The sequence below is a fragment of the Lycorma delicatula genome, chromosome 13 (assembly GCF_047948215.1).
Source record: "Lycorma delicatula isolate Av1 chromosome 13, ASM4794821v1, whole genome shotgun sequence".
Taxonomy (NCBI): Eukaryota; Metazoa; Arthropoda; class Insecta; order Hemiptera; family Fulgoridae; genus Lycorma; species Lycorma delicatula.
The window spans coordinates 317,706-340,990 of NC_134467.1; the positions used below are offsets into that span (position 1 = coordinate 317,706).

General features: G+C 30.3%; 2 protein-coding genes across 2 annotated transcripts in view; both read right to left on the minus strand.

The window, feature by feature from the left end:
• The window catches only part of LOC142333993 (uncharacterized), a 142,121-nt gene that overhangs the window by 19,317 nt on the left and 99,519 nt on the right, over nt 1-23,285 (minus strand). Inside the window, exon 8 of the mRNA XM_075381659.1 lies at nt 370-428. Within this exon, the coding sequence (XP_075237774.1) occupies nt 370-428 (59 nt within the window). The remainder of the gene's footprint in view (nt 1-369; nt 429-23,285) is intronic.
• On the minus strand, nt 16,203-17,103 carry LOC142333635 (protein lethal(2)essential for life-like). Its single transcript, XM_075380982.1, has one exon. It carries the CDS (start codon nt 17,004-17,006, stop codon nt 16,422-16,424), a length of 585 nt encoding a protein of 194 aa, XP_075237097.1. The 5' UTR covers nt 17,007-17,103; the 3' UTR covers nt 16,203-16,421.

Genomic DNA, 23,285 nt, shown 5'->3' on the forward strand with positions numbered 1-23,285 from the left:
ATAATAATAATAATATATATTATTTTCAATATATATATTATGCACAAAAAATAAATTGATAAATAAATAAAATGTAATAAATATATATTTGAAAATGGTGTAGCTTTTAGATGCAAGACATTATGTTTTTCATAACTGTAGGGTACAAATATACAGTAGATGAAAGGGATCAATTGAGAAGTTTCTTGAGATTTCCTCAGAATAAGTAGAACAGACTGGTCCATTTATCTTTCATAATGCTTTAATTGGTTAATTTATTTCAATTTTATTTTAACAACCCACTTAAAAAGCTTTTTAAAGTAATGAAACAAATTTGTATTCATAAATGGTCAAAATAGATTATATATGTAATAAAGACAAATTTCCAACTGGATATCTTAAATCAACAGAAAGTGTTGCAACTATATCTCTGACAACAGAACAACAGTCTGCAGAAAAGAAATTAATTAAAACATAATTTTACAAATTTCATGGAAACAAAAAAAAAACAGGTGTGCAGCAGTCTTCAACTGCACTGCAAGATATACTCAAGCACTGTGTTCAGCGTGAGATAAACATGAGCAACCACATGTGCACAAACACGACTTTGTACGTGTAATCGTACTGGAAAAAGTAGGAACCTTATTTTATTTTTTAAAAAAATCAACTCTTTCAGAAGCAAATGTGAAATACTTATTGAAACCAATTTGATGGCAATCTCAAAAAATCGTCCTACTGAAAGAAATAATAGCCGTAAAATGGTAATGAATCAACTTTTCAACGAAAAAATGTGCATGTAAATATTTCTTTGCAATTAACATATGCGATGTGAAACAATTATGGTGTTTTTAGAGAATAGAGTTTGGTAACTTAAACAATTAAAAAATTCTAATAACGTTAGCAAAAAAAAATCCATTAACATACCACCAACAACCAGTAAGTAACTGAACAGTACAATCACGAAACCTCAACAAAATGGATTATAAGAAAAATGGATCAACATATTCTTTTTACTTCGAAGGCAGACCCAGCAAGTTTTAACATTATTCACAATTTGCATTTAAACATAATAAAATCAAAGCGTACCACACCCTCTGCCGACTGTATTGAAACAAAACTATGAATAGAAAATAATTATATTTTTTAAATTAATATTCAGGCATTTAACAATCAAACAATAAACGTTATCAATGAGCAAATAAATAACACCACTTCCAAACAATTACATTATTAGACGTCAACTGCATTGAAAGACGCCGATGTAATTCTTTAAGAAATCACCAAGAGCGCTGCTGAGAAGCAAAATAAAGATTTTGAAACTGTTTCTCTGAATCCGAAGCACTCGTAATAGATATTTAATTCTGATTTTTTTAATTCTGTACTGTTTTACTCACATGTTACAGCAATTATATTTTTAATTCCCATTTAACAGCTCGTTGGCTTAACAGGAATAAATAAATAAAAATGGAAGGACGAAATGCTTTTTATAGAATGCGATACGGAGTAAAGAAATAATATTTTTCTAATCAAACTATATAATGATTGCTAAATTTATAAAACGACCACAGATATCAGTTGTCGCTAAGACAATTATGTCAAGCGAGAACGTATATTTGAAAATTAGTAAATTGTAAAAAAAAGTTAAGTTGGCAATAACATCAGCAATAAAATGCATGTAGTAGTTGTGGGTAAACGATTCTTTTTCAGGAATCGATTCGATTCTCAGAAAGGATTCGTAAAAAAGAATCGTTCGTCCAATTCAACGATCATTTTCCTTGCGAGAACTACCAGAAATGTAAACTCTAATGCGCACGCTCTCTTTCTCTTCTTCGCCCATATTTAGCGGTTCATCTCTCTTCATACTAATGTTCGACTCAATGTCTTCGATTCTTCTCTTTTCAACTCCTTAAGAAAGATTGCTATGCATCGAATCGTATCTGAGAAAGATTTGGTTTCCTGCCCACTATACAATTCATCGTTCAACAGAATCGGTTTCTCCAGCAAACCGATTCTCGATTCATTCTTTCAGTATAAAGAAACGAATCGAAGGAACGACTCGACAACGAATCTTCCCATTACTACCCTGTAGCACTTCTTTCTTCTCAGTATAGTTTCTGGAAGCACCATAAGGTAAGAGGATGATTTGTATGAATGTAATTGAAGTGTAGTCTTGTACAGTTTCAGGTCGACCGTTCCTGAAGCGTGTGGTCAATTGAAACTCAACCACCAAAGATCACCGGTACCCACGATCTAGTATTCAAATTTGTATAAAAGTAACTGTCTTTACTAGGATGTGAACCTTAGAACTCTCGACTTCAAAATCAGCTGATTTGGGATGACGAGTTACCATTAGACCGACCCGTTGGATTGATGCCTGTATCACCAACTACTCAGTTGCCAGCGTGCGGCGCCGTTTAAAGTTGGTCAGAGATGATTATGCTAATTCGTTAGCGAGTAAAATCTAACTTTGTCCGTGTGTGAATTTGATCCTAATTTGTGAAAAACTACTGTTCGACGTGAGACGAAAATAATACTAGATGAACCGGGTACGAAAAACACCAGAAAACCTATGGACAAATGTGTTTTGTACCATTCATTAAAGATGAATTATGTACAATATTAATGTCTATGAAAAAAATATAAATTATTGTTGAAAAGTTGTCTCTGTTAAGAAAACCTAACCAGTTACTCTATCAAATTGAACTGGAAGATTTATAATACAGAAAAATTATATTTATGTAATAATATTAAATTTTTATTGAAATACAACTACACTGGTAATATAGATATCATCAATCCAGATATCACTTTAATATAAAAAATGTACAGATTTGCTTCATTTACATCTACCATCTAAACAGGGGCTCTGACCCCTGGATTCCTACTGTATTCATTATCTTCAAGCTTGTGAGAATAATACTGACAAATAACAATTAAAGCCTGTTCAATTTATAAAACTATCAAGGTATTGTAATTTCCTCAAGAGCAACAGTTTGGTCAGCACCAAACTCAATATTCTGAATGATTAGAAGAATGCGGGTTTCTAGATAGACAGCCCCCATCCTAAATAGTAGTTATAACCGGTTGGTTACCTGGCCTTTATATAAGTGAAAATGTATTTTGCGTGGTTCTTACCAGACAAACATCACAAGAAGATGATCAAACTTTGTTCTCATTTTTTATTTTATGTTTTTTAGTCAAGTACTGGAGACAGGTGCAGCCAGTCGCATGACAGTTACAGCGGCAGTTGCTGTGTTGGTTGAGCCACTGTGCCATCCACCATCATACCTTTAAAGCTACATCTCTCGATGACTGAAAGAGACATCAAAAAATACAAGAGACCCTTTTTATAGAAAATTTAATTTCAAACACTACAAATGGTAACTGAATTTGATTTGATAAATGGTTTGGATAAAGCAAAGTTGAATACCAGTAAATAATCTAGATGTTATTAATGCAAGCCATTATTTTACACAAGTAGTTATTAAAACTACCATTGTGAAAGAGTGAAACATTTCATAATGGCAATAGGCTTTTGTTCTTTCCAGGTATAAAAACTACGTTCATGTAAAATTTCAGTTCAGTCGGTTAAGCAGTTTTTGCATGAAAGAGTAACAGACTCAGAGGCATCACTAGATTTATATGTATATGTATTTATGATATTCATAATATTATAATCTTAAGATATTCATGATATAAATTTATTATATTATGACTGATATATATACAGGTGTCCCATATAAAACGCAACCCAGCCTTATATTGGTAGGTATTGAAATAATAAAAAGGCATGCGTAAATGTAATTTTTATTATTACCATCCATTACTTACATTTAGAGTAAATGTTGGAAGTGGCCGCCATCTTCTTGAATACAAGCTTCAATTCTTTTTACAGCGTTTCTTGCAACTTTTTTCAAAGTTTGTAGCTGGATTTTTAATACAGCTTGTTCAATATTGACTTTCAATCGTTCAAGTGTTCGTGGTTTGTTGCTGTAGGCTTTTTCTTTGAGGTAACCCCATAGAAAAAAAACGCCGCAGTCAAATCTGGAGATCTTGGTGGCCACAAGCCTCGACCGATAACACGATTATCAAAGAATTCCTCAACGAATCAGAAGTTGAACCTACGTAGTGCGATGTCGCACCGTCATGTTGTAGTCATCAGTGTCTGTCTCTTCCAAGAGTGCAATGAACTGAAATAAAATATCCTGATATCGTTCTGCATTAATGGTGTAGTCGAAAAAAATAGGACCGATTATTTTCTTCCGCGATATCGCGCACCACACACCCAACTTCTGCGGGTGTAATTGTTTTTCGTGATAAACGTGGGGATTTTCAGCACTCCAAATTCTACTGTTTTGGCTGTTTACGTAGCCATCCAAATGAAACCGTGCTTCAGCTGTGAAAAATAACGAATCCATAACATTAATTCCCTCACGCAGAAATCGACGGTGCCGTTGACAATATTGTAGCCGTTTTTCTTTGTCGGGCTCAAGAAGTCGATGAACCGTGTGAATGCGATAAGGTCATAATTGTAATTGTTTGGTCGCCCGATGAACAGTTGCTTTAGGCAAATTAATTTCAGCAGACAAACGTCTGATCGATTTATTTGGCGAGGCGAGTAATCGGTCTTTGATTTCAGTGACTGTATCTGTATTCAACACTGACTCAGATCTTTTGTGTTCCTTGTTATTAACAGGTTTTGATTTTATGCTTCATTGTAGCATAAAAACAAGTTTTCATGTTTCATTGTTTGTGGAAAATAATGATACTGTTAACTTCATGAAGAATAACACGCAAATTTTCATAATTCTTCACTACTAACCATCAACAACATTTGTAAAAGTAAAATTTGAAAATACTAGAAGAGTTGGATATTCTCAATGACCAATTTTGTCCTTTGACTAGTTGCACTTTAAAAACAAATAACTTTTCAAAAAGTAAATTAGTAAAGTGCCTCAAACGTCAACTGATGGCTTACATTAGGCTGGATATATGCAGAATAAATTTATGAAAGATTATAAAAAATTTTAAAAGCGATCTTGGAACCTTATTTTTTTTATGGAATTGTAACAGGCAGTTCATATCAGATGTCATTATTTTTGAGTTATTAAATATCCCTGTAATTAATAAAGGCTGTCTTTATGTTTGCCAGCAAGACTGGACACCTTCTCTCTATGCTCTTAAATTGGAAAATACCTACATCACACTTTTCTGATGAAAAAAACAATGTGGTTTTTGATGCCTTGCAATTTTTTGACCTGAGAAATCATCAGAGACAAGGTATTTTCTTCAACTCAAATGATCTGAACAACTTAAGCTGTCAAACTCAGCTGAATATGTTTTATAAATTTGAAACTATCCATGAAGAAAGTTATAAGAGGAGGATACCATGAATAATTACAATGAATGCACACATAGAACCTCCTTCTAAATACAGAGTTTATTTCACCTTATAAATTTTTTCTGATGTATTTCTGTTTTCAAAAATAGAAGTGAACACACACACACAAAACAATGTTCTGTAGGAGTTCTGTATGGCATGCTGAAATATTACTGACAGCAAACAAACCCATTGTACTGAATCTAATTAATTGTGATTTCAACTGAAAAAAAGTAATGTTATGTCACAGAAATTTACAAGTCATGTATACACATTATCAGCCAAGTAACTGCACTTGCCATACTGAAAAATACCTAGACAGTGATACCACAGAAAGCTTACAGAATATATAAGGGTTAGAAAGCAAAAACTACGGTTATGTTCCATTACCTCTGAAAACTGAGATCTGTGCTCGATGTGGTAAAGAAGGTCACAACGACACTAACTGCGAAGAAAGTGAAAAATGTGCAAACTGCAGTGGTCCACATACAGCCCGCTCCCGAGATTGCCCAACTTTAAAGAAGAAAAGGCAATTCTCAAAATCTGTACGGAGCAAAAACTATCTTTCCCGGCTGCACGTAGAGAATATAAAAAGATAAACAATTCACGGAACCTGGTTAAACCAGATGTATCTTTTGCCACCGCTACATCTAAACAAATTCCTACAAATGTTAATAATCAGCAGTGCGGATCCTGCAATGAGCTTAAAAAACTTGTTCAGATGCTATCTGATCAACTTACAGCCACTATCTCAGAGCTGACAAAAATGAATAAAAAGTCCTCCGTCGCAGTTAGTGAATCAAACAGTATGATACATACGAAAGTTCCTATTCCCAAAGTCGAACCGGCACGAATAGCGACTATCACAGCTGGCAGTAAGCCACCTAATAAGCTCCCCGAAAAGAGAACCCACATAACTATCTCCTCTGGGATGTCAACTGCAGCATCCCATTCAAATAAATCTCCTCCACCATCACCTCATATACGTGAGGATATGGTTGAAGAACCACCCGACCCTAGGGTATCAGAGTTCTTTAAAATAAAAAATACAAAAAAGAAAAACTGAATCACGTACAGCTAATTTTTATATAAAAATTTATAACATTTATAAAATTTTTATCTTAATCAATTGTTATGTCTCCAACTTTATTATGTGAATTTTATATTTCTTATATATTTTTATTCTAAATTATTATAAATTCCTCCTGAAGGTGGAAGAATAGCTGAAAATGTTTGAGAAAATCAAATAATATATTGATTAGCTGTTTTTAATATTATATTTATAATAATTATATTTTACCCACAGTGCCATGTTTGAAAAACCTAATTTAAAAAATATTCTCTGCTATTCTTAAATATCCCTGTAAGCTGATATGATGGATGTTATTATTACCAATTAATAAAACATTATTGCCAAGATGGATTCAAATTCTGATCGAATCCTAACCTGAGTTCAACACACATCCACCAAAAAAAAGAAAAACCTGCAATATCAATGGGTGTATTTTGTGGACAATTTGATCTGAAACATAATAGCCATTACAAGGGACACAAAGCAAATGAAAAAGGAAATCAAGGTACCAGAAAATTATCTAATCTCTTTGTTAATCTGAACAAGCCATCATAACATATGCTGTTATAGCAAGTGAATTCAATGAATTTGCTTAAAAATAAAATTGAGCAAACAATAAAAGGTAATTATTTTCATAGCTCAGTTAGGCTCATTCTGCCCACCAGGCTGGTCTAATGGTTAACTCATCATCACAAATCAGCTGATATTGAAGTCAAGAGTTCTAAGGTTCAAATTCTAGTAAAGGCAGACTTTTATATGGATTTGAATACTAGATCATGGATTCCGGTGTTCTTTGGGGTTGGGTTTCAATTAACTACACATCTTGGGAATGGTCGACCTAAGACTGTACAAGACTACACTTCATTTACAGTCACACATATCATCCTCTGAAGTACTACCTTTTGGTGGTTCTGGAGGATAAACAGAAAAAGAAAGAATTAAGCACATTCTAAAATCTTTATCTCAACATTCTCAAACTAGAATTTTGAAAATAATTATGACTTACTGTAGACAATAATTATAAGCGGTTGCAGAACTTTTTATAGTACCAGGAAATTGAATATAAGTATTTGATTTCAGTGAAATTATTTAACTTACAAGATAACTGACGAGGAATTTGAGAAAATAGGTGATTTTCAATGGCTGTTGAAGGAAGTGATATTGTTAAAAGAGTTCATTTTTCTTTTCTTAAGTCCCAACAAAAACTGCACCGAATATTCTAAAAGTAGTTGAAATTTTATTTAGCATTCAAGATTCAAATGTTTTTGTCGGGAGACTTTTCTCATTAATACACAACAAATGGACTCATGTCAGGAACAGAAACTCTTGTGAACTAAATAAAACAGAAGTGATTATGAATTTTGATACGCCATGCAAGGGCTTTTTTTGAACATATAGAAATGAATATGGGACTGGTTAAGAGATGCAAAGTCTGTTTTAAAAAACAACTAAAAGGTAACAAATATCTGTGTAGTACAGTTTTTCATGTTTTATATGTTGCAATCGTTTTTAATGAAAATGCCCCAGTTTCCAATTAAAATTAGACTTTTTAACTGTGTGAAATCATATATGTTTGTTATATCTAAATTCTGAATACGACATATTGCTAAGAGTCATCTCTTTTTTTTCTAAAAAATTGGCAACCCTATTGTTCAGTTACTGTGGAAGTAGTGAAGAAATACTACACAATTGTTGTTACAGTGCTCATGGATGTTAAGAAATGTGTTGTTGGATACCAAAAATGCTGACAGAAACACACTGATCAAGATAAGAGATCTGTACTAAACTGAAAGCTTGACTTAAAAGGATGACATATTTCTTAGTCAAATAGTGACTGGTGATGAGATGTGGATGCACTGTTATGAACAAGAATCAAAACATCAGAGTAGATTGAAAACACCATATCTCCAGTGACAAAGAAATTTAAAAATCAGCCTTCTGAGATAAAGTGATATATATAATCTTTTGTCTTGTAAAAGGTCCTATACTTTCTCTTACTGGGGAAGCCAATTTACTACTAACAATGACAATTAATTGAAGTTGCTGGAAAAAGATGCAATCAATTATTTTAAATAAACTGGACTGTTGAAAAAAGTAGTGAGTGATTCTGTAACATCATAATGCTCGCCTCTTGTTACCAAACACAATCACCAAATTAGGCAGGGAAGTTTGTGGAAAACAATTTCACAATAATGAAGTGAAAACAACCATGTAAGTACGGTTCCAGGGTCAAACTAAAGAATTTTTGGCTGATGAAATTCAATAGTTCACACAAAAATAGAATAAATGCAGTGAAAGAGGGATACTATGTTGGAAAATAATGTAAATACTAAAATCTGTACATACCTAGTAGTAAATGTAATGTAAGGACATTTGTCCTTTTACTTATTGAATGATCTTTATAATAAAATTTTTAAAAGCCTGTCAAAACTGGTCAACAATCATACATATACGGTTTCATGATAAACAGCTGAAATTGCTATGAACAAACTATAAAAACTGAAACAGAATACAATATTGCTATTAATTTACCAAGAGTATGACACAAAATTAAAATAAATATCTACCAAATTACTAACCTATAATATTTAAGGCTTAAAAAAGTATAAATTTGAAAAAAAAATTGAAGTATTTTATTTTTAATGAATATTTTTTAAATCAGTAATACAATTTTTAAGTTTTATGTTATTTTTAAATTTTACCTTTATTAAAGTCCCAGTAAGGCTACAAAACACTGCTTGTACAAAAAAAAAAATTAGCTATTCACAAAAGCAAACAATGTGAATTTTTATTAACAGCTGAGAAGCAACACAGATTAATACCAAGCACAAGCTAATACTCTTCACAATTTTATAATACAGACTGTATTAACCTGATGTTTTAACCTTACATTTTCTAAAAAGTTTCTTAATTAAATCTTTGTTGTCAAAATGATGACAAGAATTAAAATTACAGTGCATGAAAACCTCGCAGTTTCCTTTACAAATTAAAAAATCATCAAATCAATTCATTTTTTAAGAATAAGATTTTAACATGTATAATAAACCATACTGGGACAAACTGATAACCTTGATTTTTAAATCGGTTAATAACAAATAAATAAGACAAATTTTTTAAACTTTTTTAACATCTACCTAAAACAATAGCAGAGGAGCTAAATTTATTCCAATATAAATACATACGTAAAACTCCTCACCCACTGCCATAACTGCATATATGTTTAAAGGAACACGCTACAGATGTGCTATTAATGTAAATTTACACACTTCATTCATTCACTTAGTTTCTTTTTCTACAATGCATATACTATCCAGCAACTTATCAAACAGCAAACTACTGTAAAAGTATAACTGTTTTTTTGTTTTAACGTACCTAAGTGATTAATGATTTACTATCATTGTTTTCATCTCTCAAACTGGGTGAAGCAATATATACACAAAAAAAAATTGTCACAGAAAGGGGTTTATTACTCATAAGTCACTTTACACAACTTTCCCTCATCATAATTTCTGTGTTGCATCTGAGGTAAAAGAAGCACTAGATAGTTGCTTTCCCTCAAGAGTTATGATGTATACAATTAATCTCTAGAAAAAACAAAGTAAAGGTATCACTTGTAGGGGTGAAATCACCTGCCTTTTAGAGGGATTGGCATGTGAATGGATAATGTAACAATATATTTGGCTCTGTAAGGAAAGAGAAGGATTACTGTTTTTCCTAATAAGCCTGGCACAAGATGCTTGTTACTTTTCTGACTTGGTATGATATTTTCAAGAACAATTGACATCTCATGTCACATCACAAACAATGTTTTCAGCTATGCGAATTAACTGAAAAGCTATGTAAAGTTTAATTCGTAGAGTTTTTCTATTACATTTTACTGATCTGCCACAGTAAAATATTAATAGTAAATGAAATTTATATGTACTTAAATATACAGAACATACACACAGGTACTATATGTAAATCTCGTACGTTTGGGGTCTTTGCCTGTTGGTTTGAGACAGAAAAGTTACATCAGTGATGTCAATGAGAAGGTATATTGTCTATGTTGACTACTGAAATGTGTGTACTCAACATGTCAACAACTGATAAAAAAATAAAGCTAAGAAATGTAAAAAGTACTCAACATAGAAAAAAGATAAGATAACATATAGTTATCTTAGCAAAAAAAAAATAATTATCTTAATAACAAACTTTAATAAGACAGTATATCATAAAAAGTAATAAAAGTAAAATGAGAACCAACAAAATACAACAATATTATTTATTTATTTTAAAAAGTCTTTAAATAATTTACAAATCTATTTTTTTCACTGGTATGAATTGTAAGATGAGTTTTCAAATGAGAACGTTGACTGAAAGTCTTTTGATAAACGTTAAATGTAAACTTTTTCTCACCAGTATGAATTGAAATGTATCTTTTCTAACTAGAGCTCACATTAAAAGATTTCGCACATAAATTACAAAAAATCTTTTTTCTCCAGTATGAATAGGAAGGTGTCGGTTTAGATGAGAGCTTTGAGTGAAAGACTTTACGCAAACATTGCATGCGAATCTTTTCTCACCAGTATGAATGGAACCCCAACAGGGAGTCTTATTCTTTAAGACTTTGGGGGTTGGTGTCCCCACGGGCCTACCCTCTACAGCTCTTCTTTCCACTACACACTGAGCTGCAGAACACTTTACACTACACACATATACTACACCAAGAACACTACACAAATTACAACATTTACCATTACAAAACTACATCCTACACTGATTTTTCTTACATTTACACTCGGTGATGTTTACGAAACACAACCGTAATCCAAGGTGGAAACAAGCATGCCAATGGGTGAATGGCTCTATGTAGTGAGTCTCGAACATGATGTCCTCTAGGCACCAGGGAGAACCCAGTTGTATTCAGCTCTAGCTCCCATACGGGGGTGCTCTGCTGGAGTGGTCTGTTTTATCACCAGTACTCGTGGGACCAAACTTGCAGTTTCAAATACAAATACTATGATAGTTGGTGGTCCATCTGAATAAACCACCACACCTAGTCTTGTGAAAAGGCCTTGGTCAGCTTTGTCTGATGAGGATAAAAGTCCTATAGAAGGGAATTACAAATCATTAGACATGAATTTTAAAAATATTTGGTTCATCGTTCTCCAAAATAATCAGGAAAGTGGCACCTTTCTTGATAAACAAAGTTATAACAGGTGCAAGTGGTTCCCCGAAGAGCATCAGAAAATTACGTGACGGATCGATTCTGATTGAAACATTCAATGATGAACTGGTAGAAAACCTTGGGTACCAGAAGATATGTTGCAGCTGATGAATGAACGTGGAAAATATAAGAATGCTAGTGATGAAGAAAGTAAAAGGAACTATCGACAATTAAAAAATACTATAAATAGGAAGTGCAAACTAGCAAGTGTTCAGAAGTGGAAAGAGAAATAATCATTGGTAAAGTAGGCAGAACAGTTGACAGTTTCCCTACAGTTAGGGAAAATTTTGTGGTACATAAATTAAAATCTAATAATATGTTAAACAAAGATGGTACACCGATTTATAATATGAAAGGAAAGGTTGATAAGTAGGTGGAATATTGAAGAGCTATATGGAGGAAATGAATTAGAAAATGGTGTTTATTGAGGAAGTCGAAGAGGATGAAAGGGAAGAAACAATACTGTGAACTGAATTTAAGAGAACATTAAGATTTGAATGGGAGAAAGGCTCCTGGAATAGACGGAATATCTGTAGAATTACTTCGCTATCCAGGTGAGGAAGCAATTGATAGATTATACTAACTGGTGTGTAATATTCATGAAAAAGGGGAAGTTCCGTCAGACTTCAAAAGAGTGTTATAGTCATGTTACCAAAGAAAGCAGGAGCAGATAAATATGAAGAATACAGAACAGTTAGTTTAAGTCATGCATCAAAAATCTTAACTAGAATTCTGTACAGTAGAATTGAGAGGAGAGTGGAAGAAGTGTTAGGAGAAGACCAATTTGGTTTCAGGAAAAGTATAGGGACAAGGGAAGCAATTTTAGGCCTCAGCTTAATAGTAGAAGAAAGATTAAAGAAAAACAAACTGACATACTTGGCATTTATAGACCTAGAAAAGGCATTCAATAATGTAGACTGGTATAAAGAACAATTTAGATTCGGAGTAACAGTACAAGGTGAAAAGATAAAGATGCTACGATTTGCTGATAGTATAGTAATTCTAGCTGAGAGTAAAAAGGATTTAGAAGGAACAATGAACAGTATGGATGAAGTCCTACGCAAGAACTACCGCATGAAAATAAACAACAACAAAACGAAAGTAATGAAATGTAGTAGAAATAACAAAGATGGACCGCTGAATGTGAAAATAGGAGGAGAAAAGATTACGGAGGTAGAATTTTGTTATTTGGGAAGTAGAATTACTAAAGATGGACGAAGCAGGAGCGATATAAAATGCTGAATAGCACAGGCGAAACGAGCCTTCAGTCAGAAATATAATTTGTTTACATCAAAAATTAATTTAAATGTCAGGAAAATATTTTTGAAGGTATATGTTTGGAGTGTAGTTTTATATGGAAGTGAAACTTGGAAGATCGTAATACCCGAGAAGAAAAGGTTAGTTAAAAGCTTTTGAAATGTGGGGCTATAGGAGAATGTTAAAAATCAATGTTAAAAAGTGACAAAGAGGTGTTACAGCAAATTAATAAAGAAAGAAGCATTTGGAAAGATATAGTTGAAAAGAAGAGAGATTTATAGGCTACATATTAAGGCATCCTGGAATAATCGCTTTTATATTGAGAGACAGGTGTTCAAGTCCTAGTAGAAGCAGTTACTTTATACGGATTTGAATAGTAGAACATGGATACCGGTGTTCTTTGGTGGTCGGGTTTCAATTAACCACACATCTCAGGAATGGCTGAATGAGACTGTACATGACTACACTTTATTTACACACATACATATCATGCTCATTCATCTGCTTTAGTAATACCTGAATGGTAATTCCCAGAAGCTAGACAGTAAAAACCAGGTAGATGGGAAAAATTGTAGAGGCAGGCAACATTTGGAATATGTTAAACAAATTGTTAGATATGTAGCACGTAAGGAGTATACCAAAATGAAACAAGATAAACTGGCACTAGATAGGAAATCTTGTAGAGCTGCATCAAACTAGTCAAATGACTGAAGGCAAAAAAAATTAAAATGATTACAAATGATAACATAAGATTCATGTCACTTTTTTCTAAATGCAATTATGTCACCCTTAGTCACAACAAATATCAATTATATTTTAGCGACTGTACTTTTTGTAATAATTTAAACATCATGCTGGCTAAAAAAAAAAACTATCAGTCAAGAGGAAGCTCTCATGTGTAACATTTAGTGGTGCCAGCTATTTTTTCCTATTTAACTCATCGGGTTGGCCTAGTGGTGAACGCGCCTTCCCAAATCAGCTGATTTGGAAGTCGAGAGTTCCAGCGTTCAAGTCCTAGTAAAGCCAGTTATTTTTACACGGATTTGAATACTAGATCATGGATACCGGTGTTCTTTGGTGGTTGGATTTCAATTAACCACACATCTCAGGAATGGTAGAACTGAGAATGTACAAGACTACACTTCATTTACACGGATCATACATATCATCCTCTGAAGAACTATCTAAACGGTAGCTACCGGAGGCTAAACAGGAAAAAGAAAGAAAGAAAAAGCTATTTTTCAATTTTATTTTTCCTAGTGAAGACAGCTTACATACTACTTTAATGAGTTTATAAAGTTTTGTGATATCTATTTGTGTTTTAATAAAAATTCCATGCAGTTGCATTAACATCTATACAGTTTCTGCTACATTTGTGATGATTCAACATTAAAATCTCAAAGGAGAAATACAACTCCAGCGATAAAAAAAATACATAAATATCTTTGATGTAATGTAGGCGATCAGGCCAGGTTCCTCATACTTGCTACAATTATTGCGATGTTGACTGAATGGTTCTTGTCAAATTACAAGTACAAGAGATAATAAGTTTGTTACACCTACAGCTATTTTTCTTTTACATAGGGTAGTTGAAACTATTTCACACTTTTTGCCTATATTCTAAACAAATTGTCACTTAGCACGATTACAGACAATAAAAAAGATTTGATGAAAGTTTTAGAAAACGTTCTGGTTTGATCTGTCGTAAATGTATATCTTTAAGATTTTAACAGTAACTTTTAATTAAAACTACATTGTATGACACACTATTGATTACTTATGTCAGACATATGGATTTGAGGACCAATGACCACATGTTGCAGTTACAGTCATTTTCACACAATTATGAATTTTTTTCAACCGATACACGTTTGTGTTTAAAGAAAACAAATTATAATAATGTCAAAAATAATTTAAAAAAGCTAAGACTAAAAAAAATAGTAAACAATAATGTCAACAAGCCTTTGATGAGGTAGCTGACAAAAAATTGATTTTACATATTTAAACCAAAATAAACTTGTAACACAAATATATTTCAATTTCATAAATTTTTTAGGATATTATGATCATAAATAGCAAGCGCAAAAATTGCAGTATTGTTAAAGAAACAAAGATTTTTTTATGACATTTGTCTTCAACTAATAAACTATGCTTTTCACATAAAATTATAAAATACAAGCTTTGTTATTATAATGTTAAAATACTTTCTATTAGATCTTATTATATAACTTATCAACATTCAGTTTCAATTTTCGTTTTCATCACAAATATCTGTACTTCAGCTTACTTTGCAACAAAGAATGGCTCATATTATTATAATTAAGATTTCACTTTAATCCAATATACAAGTAAAGCTTTTAAATAAATACAAAAGGTAACTTACTTTCAAGGCTTACAATCTAGTTTTAAGAAAAAAGGAAAAATAATGTCGTTACAAATAATAACTCTGAAATTAGTTCAAAATGTTGTAGAGACTGAACATTACTAAGGAATTTAACAACAAACCTTTTTCATATTACTTATTAGTATAGACCTGTAAACTAAACTATATTACAAAGAACCTCATATTAAAATTAAATGGTTGAGGGGGGAATTCTTGCTCCATGTTTCAAAAGCTCAGCTGTATTTATATGCAATGTTAAGAAGACAGTTAAAATCACTCTTACTCATTGGATTTTACTTCATGTTTACTCAATGAAATAGATCATACAGTAAATGTTATTACACAACTTTCTACAATACACAATTTAGGTACTTTTTCCTGTCACTGCAAGGTTTATATCTTCAACTGAGACTAAACATATCTTCCACACCTAAATTACTTTAAGTATGTTTTTAATCTGACTATTCATACATTTTAATAAAGCATTTAATATGTAACAAATTCCTAAATTTTTATATAAAAAATCAAACTGTCAATTTATATTCTTCACATGTATTAACCAAAGTGCTGTATTTAGTATAAATTTGTTTATTTCAACCTTAATTTATTCTATTTACTTAAGTTTCATAATCCCTAATACCATTAAACCGTATCATTAAAATGAATTAAGTTCTGCTGAAATTTATGAGTTTTAAAATCTGCAAGGAAATAAGGAAAATTGACTTACCTTGTCTTGTGCAATTCCACTTCTAAACTTGCATTGTTCAAAGAAATTAAATTTAAAAAATTTGGAAACATTTTTAATGGAAAGCACGTTTACTTTAAAAGCATATACACAACTGTAACCTAACCTCCAATAAATCAAACTGTCGATAATATTATAACACGTCAAGGTTAGATAAAATTAAAAAAAAAAGACTAATTGAAACAAAACATTTATTTAATAAAAATTACAAAAAAAAACAAATCATAATAAATTAAATATTCAAATACATTAATACTGCAACTTGGCTAAATCAACCAAGAAAAATTACATTAATAAACTGTTTTTAAAATATCAGTCTTTTAAGAAATTTAACAAAAAAATATTGTTTACTCAAAGATGTACTTGAGATTAACGAAATCGACTTACAATATATATTTAGGATTCCATCTTTTCTTGCTTTCCTTCGCCTTGACCACCTTCAGATTGACCCTGTCGTTGCTTTAAAGCGGGTTGATTTGTACGTTCAATTGGAATTGATCTTTCACCAGGTTTGCTTTCGACTTTTTTAGGAGCGGTAAGAGTTAAAACACCGTCAGAAGAAAGATTAGATTTAATCTGGTCGGTATCAACATTTTCTGGTAACTTGTAACGACGTGTGAAATGTCTTGAAATGAAGCCATGTTTATCCTGACGTTCTTCATGTTTAGCATCAACAACCAAAAAGTCATCTTGAAGTTTAACAGTTATTTCTTCTGGTTTAAATTGTTGCACATCCAAACTAACTCTGAAATCATTTTCCGAATTTACAATTGAAGATACACCACTGTTTCCACTAGGACCTTGACGCCATGGTCGTAAGTAACCAGAATACAGAGGAACGTGCATCAAACGAGGCTGAGACATTTCTACATTAGGATGAAGCCCCAAGCCAAAATGTTGATCGTAGAGCGATGGAACTGGATTATTGTATTCATCCAATAATTCGCTCACTAAAAGTGGAAGCAATGAAGATGCCGACATATTAGTTGAATAAAAATTAACAGGACGATTTCAACACCAAAGTAACGGCACTGACACGACTAACAACCACGACGGTTCCCAATAATGGAATGATGAACTTCTCAACTTCACCGGTATTATAAAGAGCGCTACAAATTCTCGAACGTCGTGGAAACTGCTAGAACTACACGATACAAACTGACCAATCGTAAAATTCAGTACATTCTGGAAGAGTTTCCTATTGGTCGATATCATCATTGACGTTCTCCGTTATTTTTACTATTTGTCAATAGATCGTACTCTGATTTTCTAGAAAAGTCATTGTAATAAATACTATAAAACTATAAATTCACTTACATTCTTGCAATTAAACATTTTAACTAGTAATGTTAAGTAATCACATTATAGTTAACAAACACAAATTTGATTAAAACACCTTTAAAATTTGAATTATTCGTGAATTCAGTTGTTTAAAATCTTAAACGTTCTGAAAATCTATTAACAATATAGTAATGAAATTTTACTATTCTGTATTCATAAGTTTTTCTTGATCTCTGTTGTAGTATTTTGTAACTGAATAAAGCCGTTTAAAAAAAAACGTACTCCTACTTTTTATAACAGTAACAATATCCATGGGGAGCTCAATATTGCCAAGTAATAATTATTGCTATAACTTTGGGTAAATTTTAAATATACATTTATTTTCACGCTCTTCTAATACAATGAGTATACACACAACAAACTTTATTCATTGTTCGCAGCTCGTTCCTACATGTCAGTTATAATCAACATATCTGAGCAGCAGGTATATATAATTAATTATTAGACTTGAAAAAACTAATAATTCAGTATATTGTAATTTGGTCGTTGTAATTCATATTTATATATGATTAAAAAAATATATATATAAATGAATGTTAGACAAATCACTAGTAGGAGGTTGGGAGAATAAACCACATACTAACCAAGAAACTGTCAGGGAAAGAGAAGTCAAGACTTAATTTTAAAGTATCATGAAAATCGGTGAGTTACTGTTATTAAAATCAGTTGTCTTCAAATATTATCCTGTCACCAGTTTTTATTAATGAATCATTGAGGTATTTATTTCAATAATAATTTATAAATAATTAATTAATTGAATTTATTAAAGAACTTAATATGTTTTTATTTATAAAATCTTTTATTTTTACATCACGTATGTTATAGTGACATATTTATAAAAAGTATATTACAGTATAAAAGTGATATTTATAGTACTTACAAAAACCAACTTGTAATTTATTGTTCAGGTCAAAAGGTAGCAAGTTTACTGGAAATAATCAGGCATCAACATTTTGTGAAGTGAACAAGTAGAAACATGTCAGCAGGGGTATTACCAAATATGTCTCTCTTAAAATAGTATAATGAAATTTTCTCTTTATCTCTGCAGTATTCTACAGAGACAAATGCTATTACTATTAATCATTCAATTGGTATAAAAGTACTGAAAATCATTACTGAAACTGTAATTCATTGATAAAAACTGGTGGGAGGATGACAGAAGAGAACCTTAAAATCTTTGAAAAAAAGGTGTACAGAAGCAATAGTAAGAGAGCCTCATATTTAGCAGTCATAACTGGGTTCGCTGAGTTTTGCATCTTCAACACAAAGAATGAAGGCTGGTTGTTACCATACAATTTCTACATTAATGTGGAAAAAATAACAGACTGCTGTTAACTGTACTCTGAAACATATTGTTTCACTAGTCAGAAGTGGTGACGATTAAGTTCACTTCATAAAGTCATATTTTCACCAGGAAAAAAATGACTACTTTTTTGGGATACACATAAACACACCCCTACTTTGCTTTCTCACAGAATGAAGAATATCATTGTCCAGTTTATAACTTGAAAGTTATAAACTAAAAGTTTATATGTGAAGCCTGAAATCTGTTAACAGGAGAGTCACTCTGATTTCTATTTTTCCCTCCAGGACAATGCTTGCCCTTACACTTTTACTTTAATTTTGAAAACATTATATGTAAGCTTAAGTGGTTGTACCAACCCACTATATATTCTGTATCCGTTTAAAGCTTGTAAAGTGGATTTATTAACTCAGCACAGAGTAACAGTGATTATTTTTATCACATACAATAGCTCATCGATAAATAATAAAAATAAAACTGAAGCCAGTACTGAACTATGTGGTACACTAGATAATTATTTGTATATCTGGGACTAATAATTTCTATTTCTTGCTCAACACCTGTCTGTAAGATGTGATATAGACTAGTTACTGCCTGAACTTATTACACCTGCTATTTATATTTTGGCTAGTGTTAAAAGTTCACTCGGTTTCAATATATCTAAATATACTGACACACCATAATTTCTTGATTTTGTTTCATTTATTAATAATGGCTATGTCGCTAAACCGTTTTTGACTATTATCATTTTTTAAACCCACTTCTAATAATGTGCATCATGACTCATTTCCTTTTGAGGATCTGGGAAAAACAGGTTATGTCTATTTTTAAAATATATATGAATATTTTCTATGTAAGTAAAACCAAAATAAATATTTTTATAAAAATTTTATTAAAATGATATAATCCTTTTAATATTATATCACGCACAATAAATTAAATAAATATACATGATAATTAATCATAACAAATAAATAGGTTTATTCTTTATTTTTGTAAAGAAACAAAAATTTTTAACATCATGTATTTTTACATGATGTTAAAAAAACATCATGTAAAATTTCATTTTACAGACCAATTATTTAATTTTTATTAGATACAATGAATTTTATGAAAACCTTACTCATGTGGAATACAATGAATATTTTTATTTATTTATTTATATTTAGCAGTGACTTGCAGTTTCAAGAAGCGGTACTCAATTTTAGTGTAGAAATTATAATATTAGCAAATTAATGTTAATTTATTTGTTTGTTCATCAGTTCTAACATAAGACCAATTACAGCGACTTGTATTTTTAAAGAAAATGATTAAATGATACCGTCCCAGAATTAAAAATTCTATCTTTAGCGTGCATGCAATAAGATACGACTAGCTTATACTACAGATTGACTTTCAATAAGTTGCTTTCCTTTTGATTAGTATCTAAAGTTGCTTGAATGATCTTCAGGCTTCCTTCAACTGTGTAGCACATGAAATATTTACTTAGAAGTGCATACCAGATTTCCCCTGGATAGAGTTGAAATTGAAAATGTACATTCTGCATTTGAACATTTTAACAAGGCGTTTGGAGTCCCTTGAGAAAACTTTTATATTAGATATAATCTGGTAAATAAACAATTCATGTTTTGTATCAGATCAGAAAGTTGAGGTAAGTTATTAAAAATGGTTGAAAACTGCCTATATCACAAATTAATGCTCAAAAAATAAAAAGATTTGGTAGACAAATATTTGAATTTAATTATGTAAATATAGATTGATAATCTACAACTACAAATCTCTCAAACGTTTCTTCAAAATTTCATTTTTCTACTAAAAATAATTTTTTTATTTAATCTTGAAGTAAATTTTTTACTGAGGTTTTATATTGTTTTTTTTGTAACACATATTTTTTCTTTCTTACATAATTATAGTGTTTAAAAGCTGTGCTCATAAAATTGGGAAAAATCAACAAGCCTTCATTTAGGTGCAAGACTAATTTTCTGAGAACAAGTGGAATGTCCGCAAAGAATTAAAAGATATATTTAGAAAACACATTATCCTCTTTGCAGTCACATTTTCTGCACATGAAACACTAGCCTGTAAGCAATTTACTTTTATAATTCTGATGGTTAATTTTCCTCAAAATTCCTGTTACTTTTTAATAATAAGGGAATAAGGTTACTTTTTAATTGTAATAAGGTGAATAATCATGAAATTTGATACCATGACTTCTGTAACAGGATGCTGATGCTATAATTGGATAACATAGTCCCCCTTTAATGCACAAATACTGTTTTAAGTGTTTTATACATTTTAGTGGTAACTTCACTTATGATGTTTTGTTTATAGGTAACTAGAAGTACCAAATTTAAAAAAACAATTTTTGTTCATAAGATGAATCATAAAAATCAGGATAAAAGGATTAGCTGACTTCTTTAGGATAATAACTACTATTATGTAGATTACAATTTGTAAGAAGTATATCAAGGAATTTATTAAAAACTCTTAATAATAGTGTTAAAATAAATGAAAAACCTTCCGCAACTCTTCTTTCTTCACAAAAAATAAATCTCAATGTTTTATAGTTTCAAATTTTTATTATTTACTTATTAAATAAATAAGAAAATAATTAAGGTCCAAGGATTAATTTTTAAATTTATTATTTGTAGAAGAATTAGACTTTAACCAATTAGGTAAATTTTGAGCAACATTGTTGTCTGTTCTTTTAGTAACATCTGACATATATACTAGGTTAACTGGCCCTATTTAACTAATTTACCGTACTTATAAAGTGTACATATATTATTATTCTATATACATAGATATCATATTGTAACTAGAACCGGTAACTTTGATGTAAATAAACAAAACAAATCCATAAAATTAAAATTAAAATTAAAATGTGATGTCATTCACAGTATTACAATTAATTCTATTTAGATACATAAATATCTATTTAAATTACTAAAATGTAATTTAAAATTAAATAAGAATATATGCATACAAGAATTTATAATGTCCCTTAATAAAAAAAAAAAAATGTAGTAATTATATAATAATTCTATATACTAAAAGTTAAAATACGATATAAAAATCTATTTTTGTGGTTCTAAATATAGTATTTTGAATTTTTAATACCTTTAAAGCAAACAACATGCTCTCTATGTCTCCAAATGTATATATGTATACACACACACACGCTTTTTCAAAATTCAAATATATACTTCATTTTAGCGATTATAAATATCAATATTAATTAATGTATTCTATAATAGAATAATAAAACGATAATCACTGATTGAGAGTTGTATTTCAGTCGTTAGAATGTTTGAAAAATAATCTGTTCACGATTTAAAAAAAAAAAAATTACATATTATTTAATACATTAATTTCATAATCAACATGGTCTAAGGAATGACAGATATCTCTCAAGTGGATACAATTTTTATTAGATAGTTTATTTATTAATATTGATGCTAATATATATATATATATATATATATATATATAATATAATATTTTTTCCGCCTCTGCAAAGAACAGAATTAGAGATCATGGTTACCTTTACTTTTTCATTTTCAACAAAATGTTTTCAGGCCTAATCCCATCTTCAGTGATGATTTTTAATAATTCTTATTTTTTTTACATTTACACATTAAATTATAGCTTTTTACTTTGCAAAAGTTTATTGCTAAAAAATTTAAAACCATTTAAAAAAAAATAAATCAATTCAGAACAAATATTTGTTCAGTCAAGAGAATGAAAAAGTATTACATTAAATATTAATTTATCAATATATCTTATCTTTGTATGCCAATTTAAATAATTTTAATAAGAATGTCCCCATCAAATTCTGTTTGCAGATTTAAAAGGCTGAATTTACGTTTATGTCTACATATATACATAAGCAATTTTTCTAAAATTTCTAATTTTTATTACTATTATCATGTTCAATATTTACTATTTCGATTATTTCTAAATTATTTCCAACTAGTTATGATTGTTATTTATTAAATAGTCACCTACATTTGAAAAATCTATCTTTACAGGATCTATTCATTTACCAATATATATATTTTTTCGCAGTTGTTGCATTTTATTTTATAAATACCGCAAGAATCATATTTATTTTTTACCTTTTATCATTATAGTATTTTAAATGTTTTATTATATGATTATCGGGTTTATATTTTTTATCATTATATGCAACATTCAAGTTTTCTATAATTTTATTTGTATAAGAGTATTTTATATATTTTCACTATTTTTATTTACGGGTATTAATGTAATAATGTTTGAGTTATTGAAAAATTCTGGATCATATTTCTTATACATATTATCAATCAATGATGTACGATATCCATTTTTTACAGCTATATTTTTTATATTATATATTTCATTATACAATTCCTGTTTGTCATTTATGCATTTTATTGCTCTATTTATCATGTTTTAAAAATATTAATTTTTTGGGACCAAGGATGATTAGAATTGTTGTTTATAATGATTTCATTTGAGGTAGGTTTTTTATATACTCCAATTATTATTTGATTGTTTTCAGTTATTTTAATATTTACATCTAAATAATTTATTTTTCTATTATGTTCTATTTCATAAGTAACTTTTAATGTTTT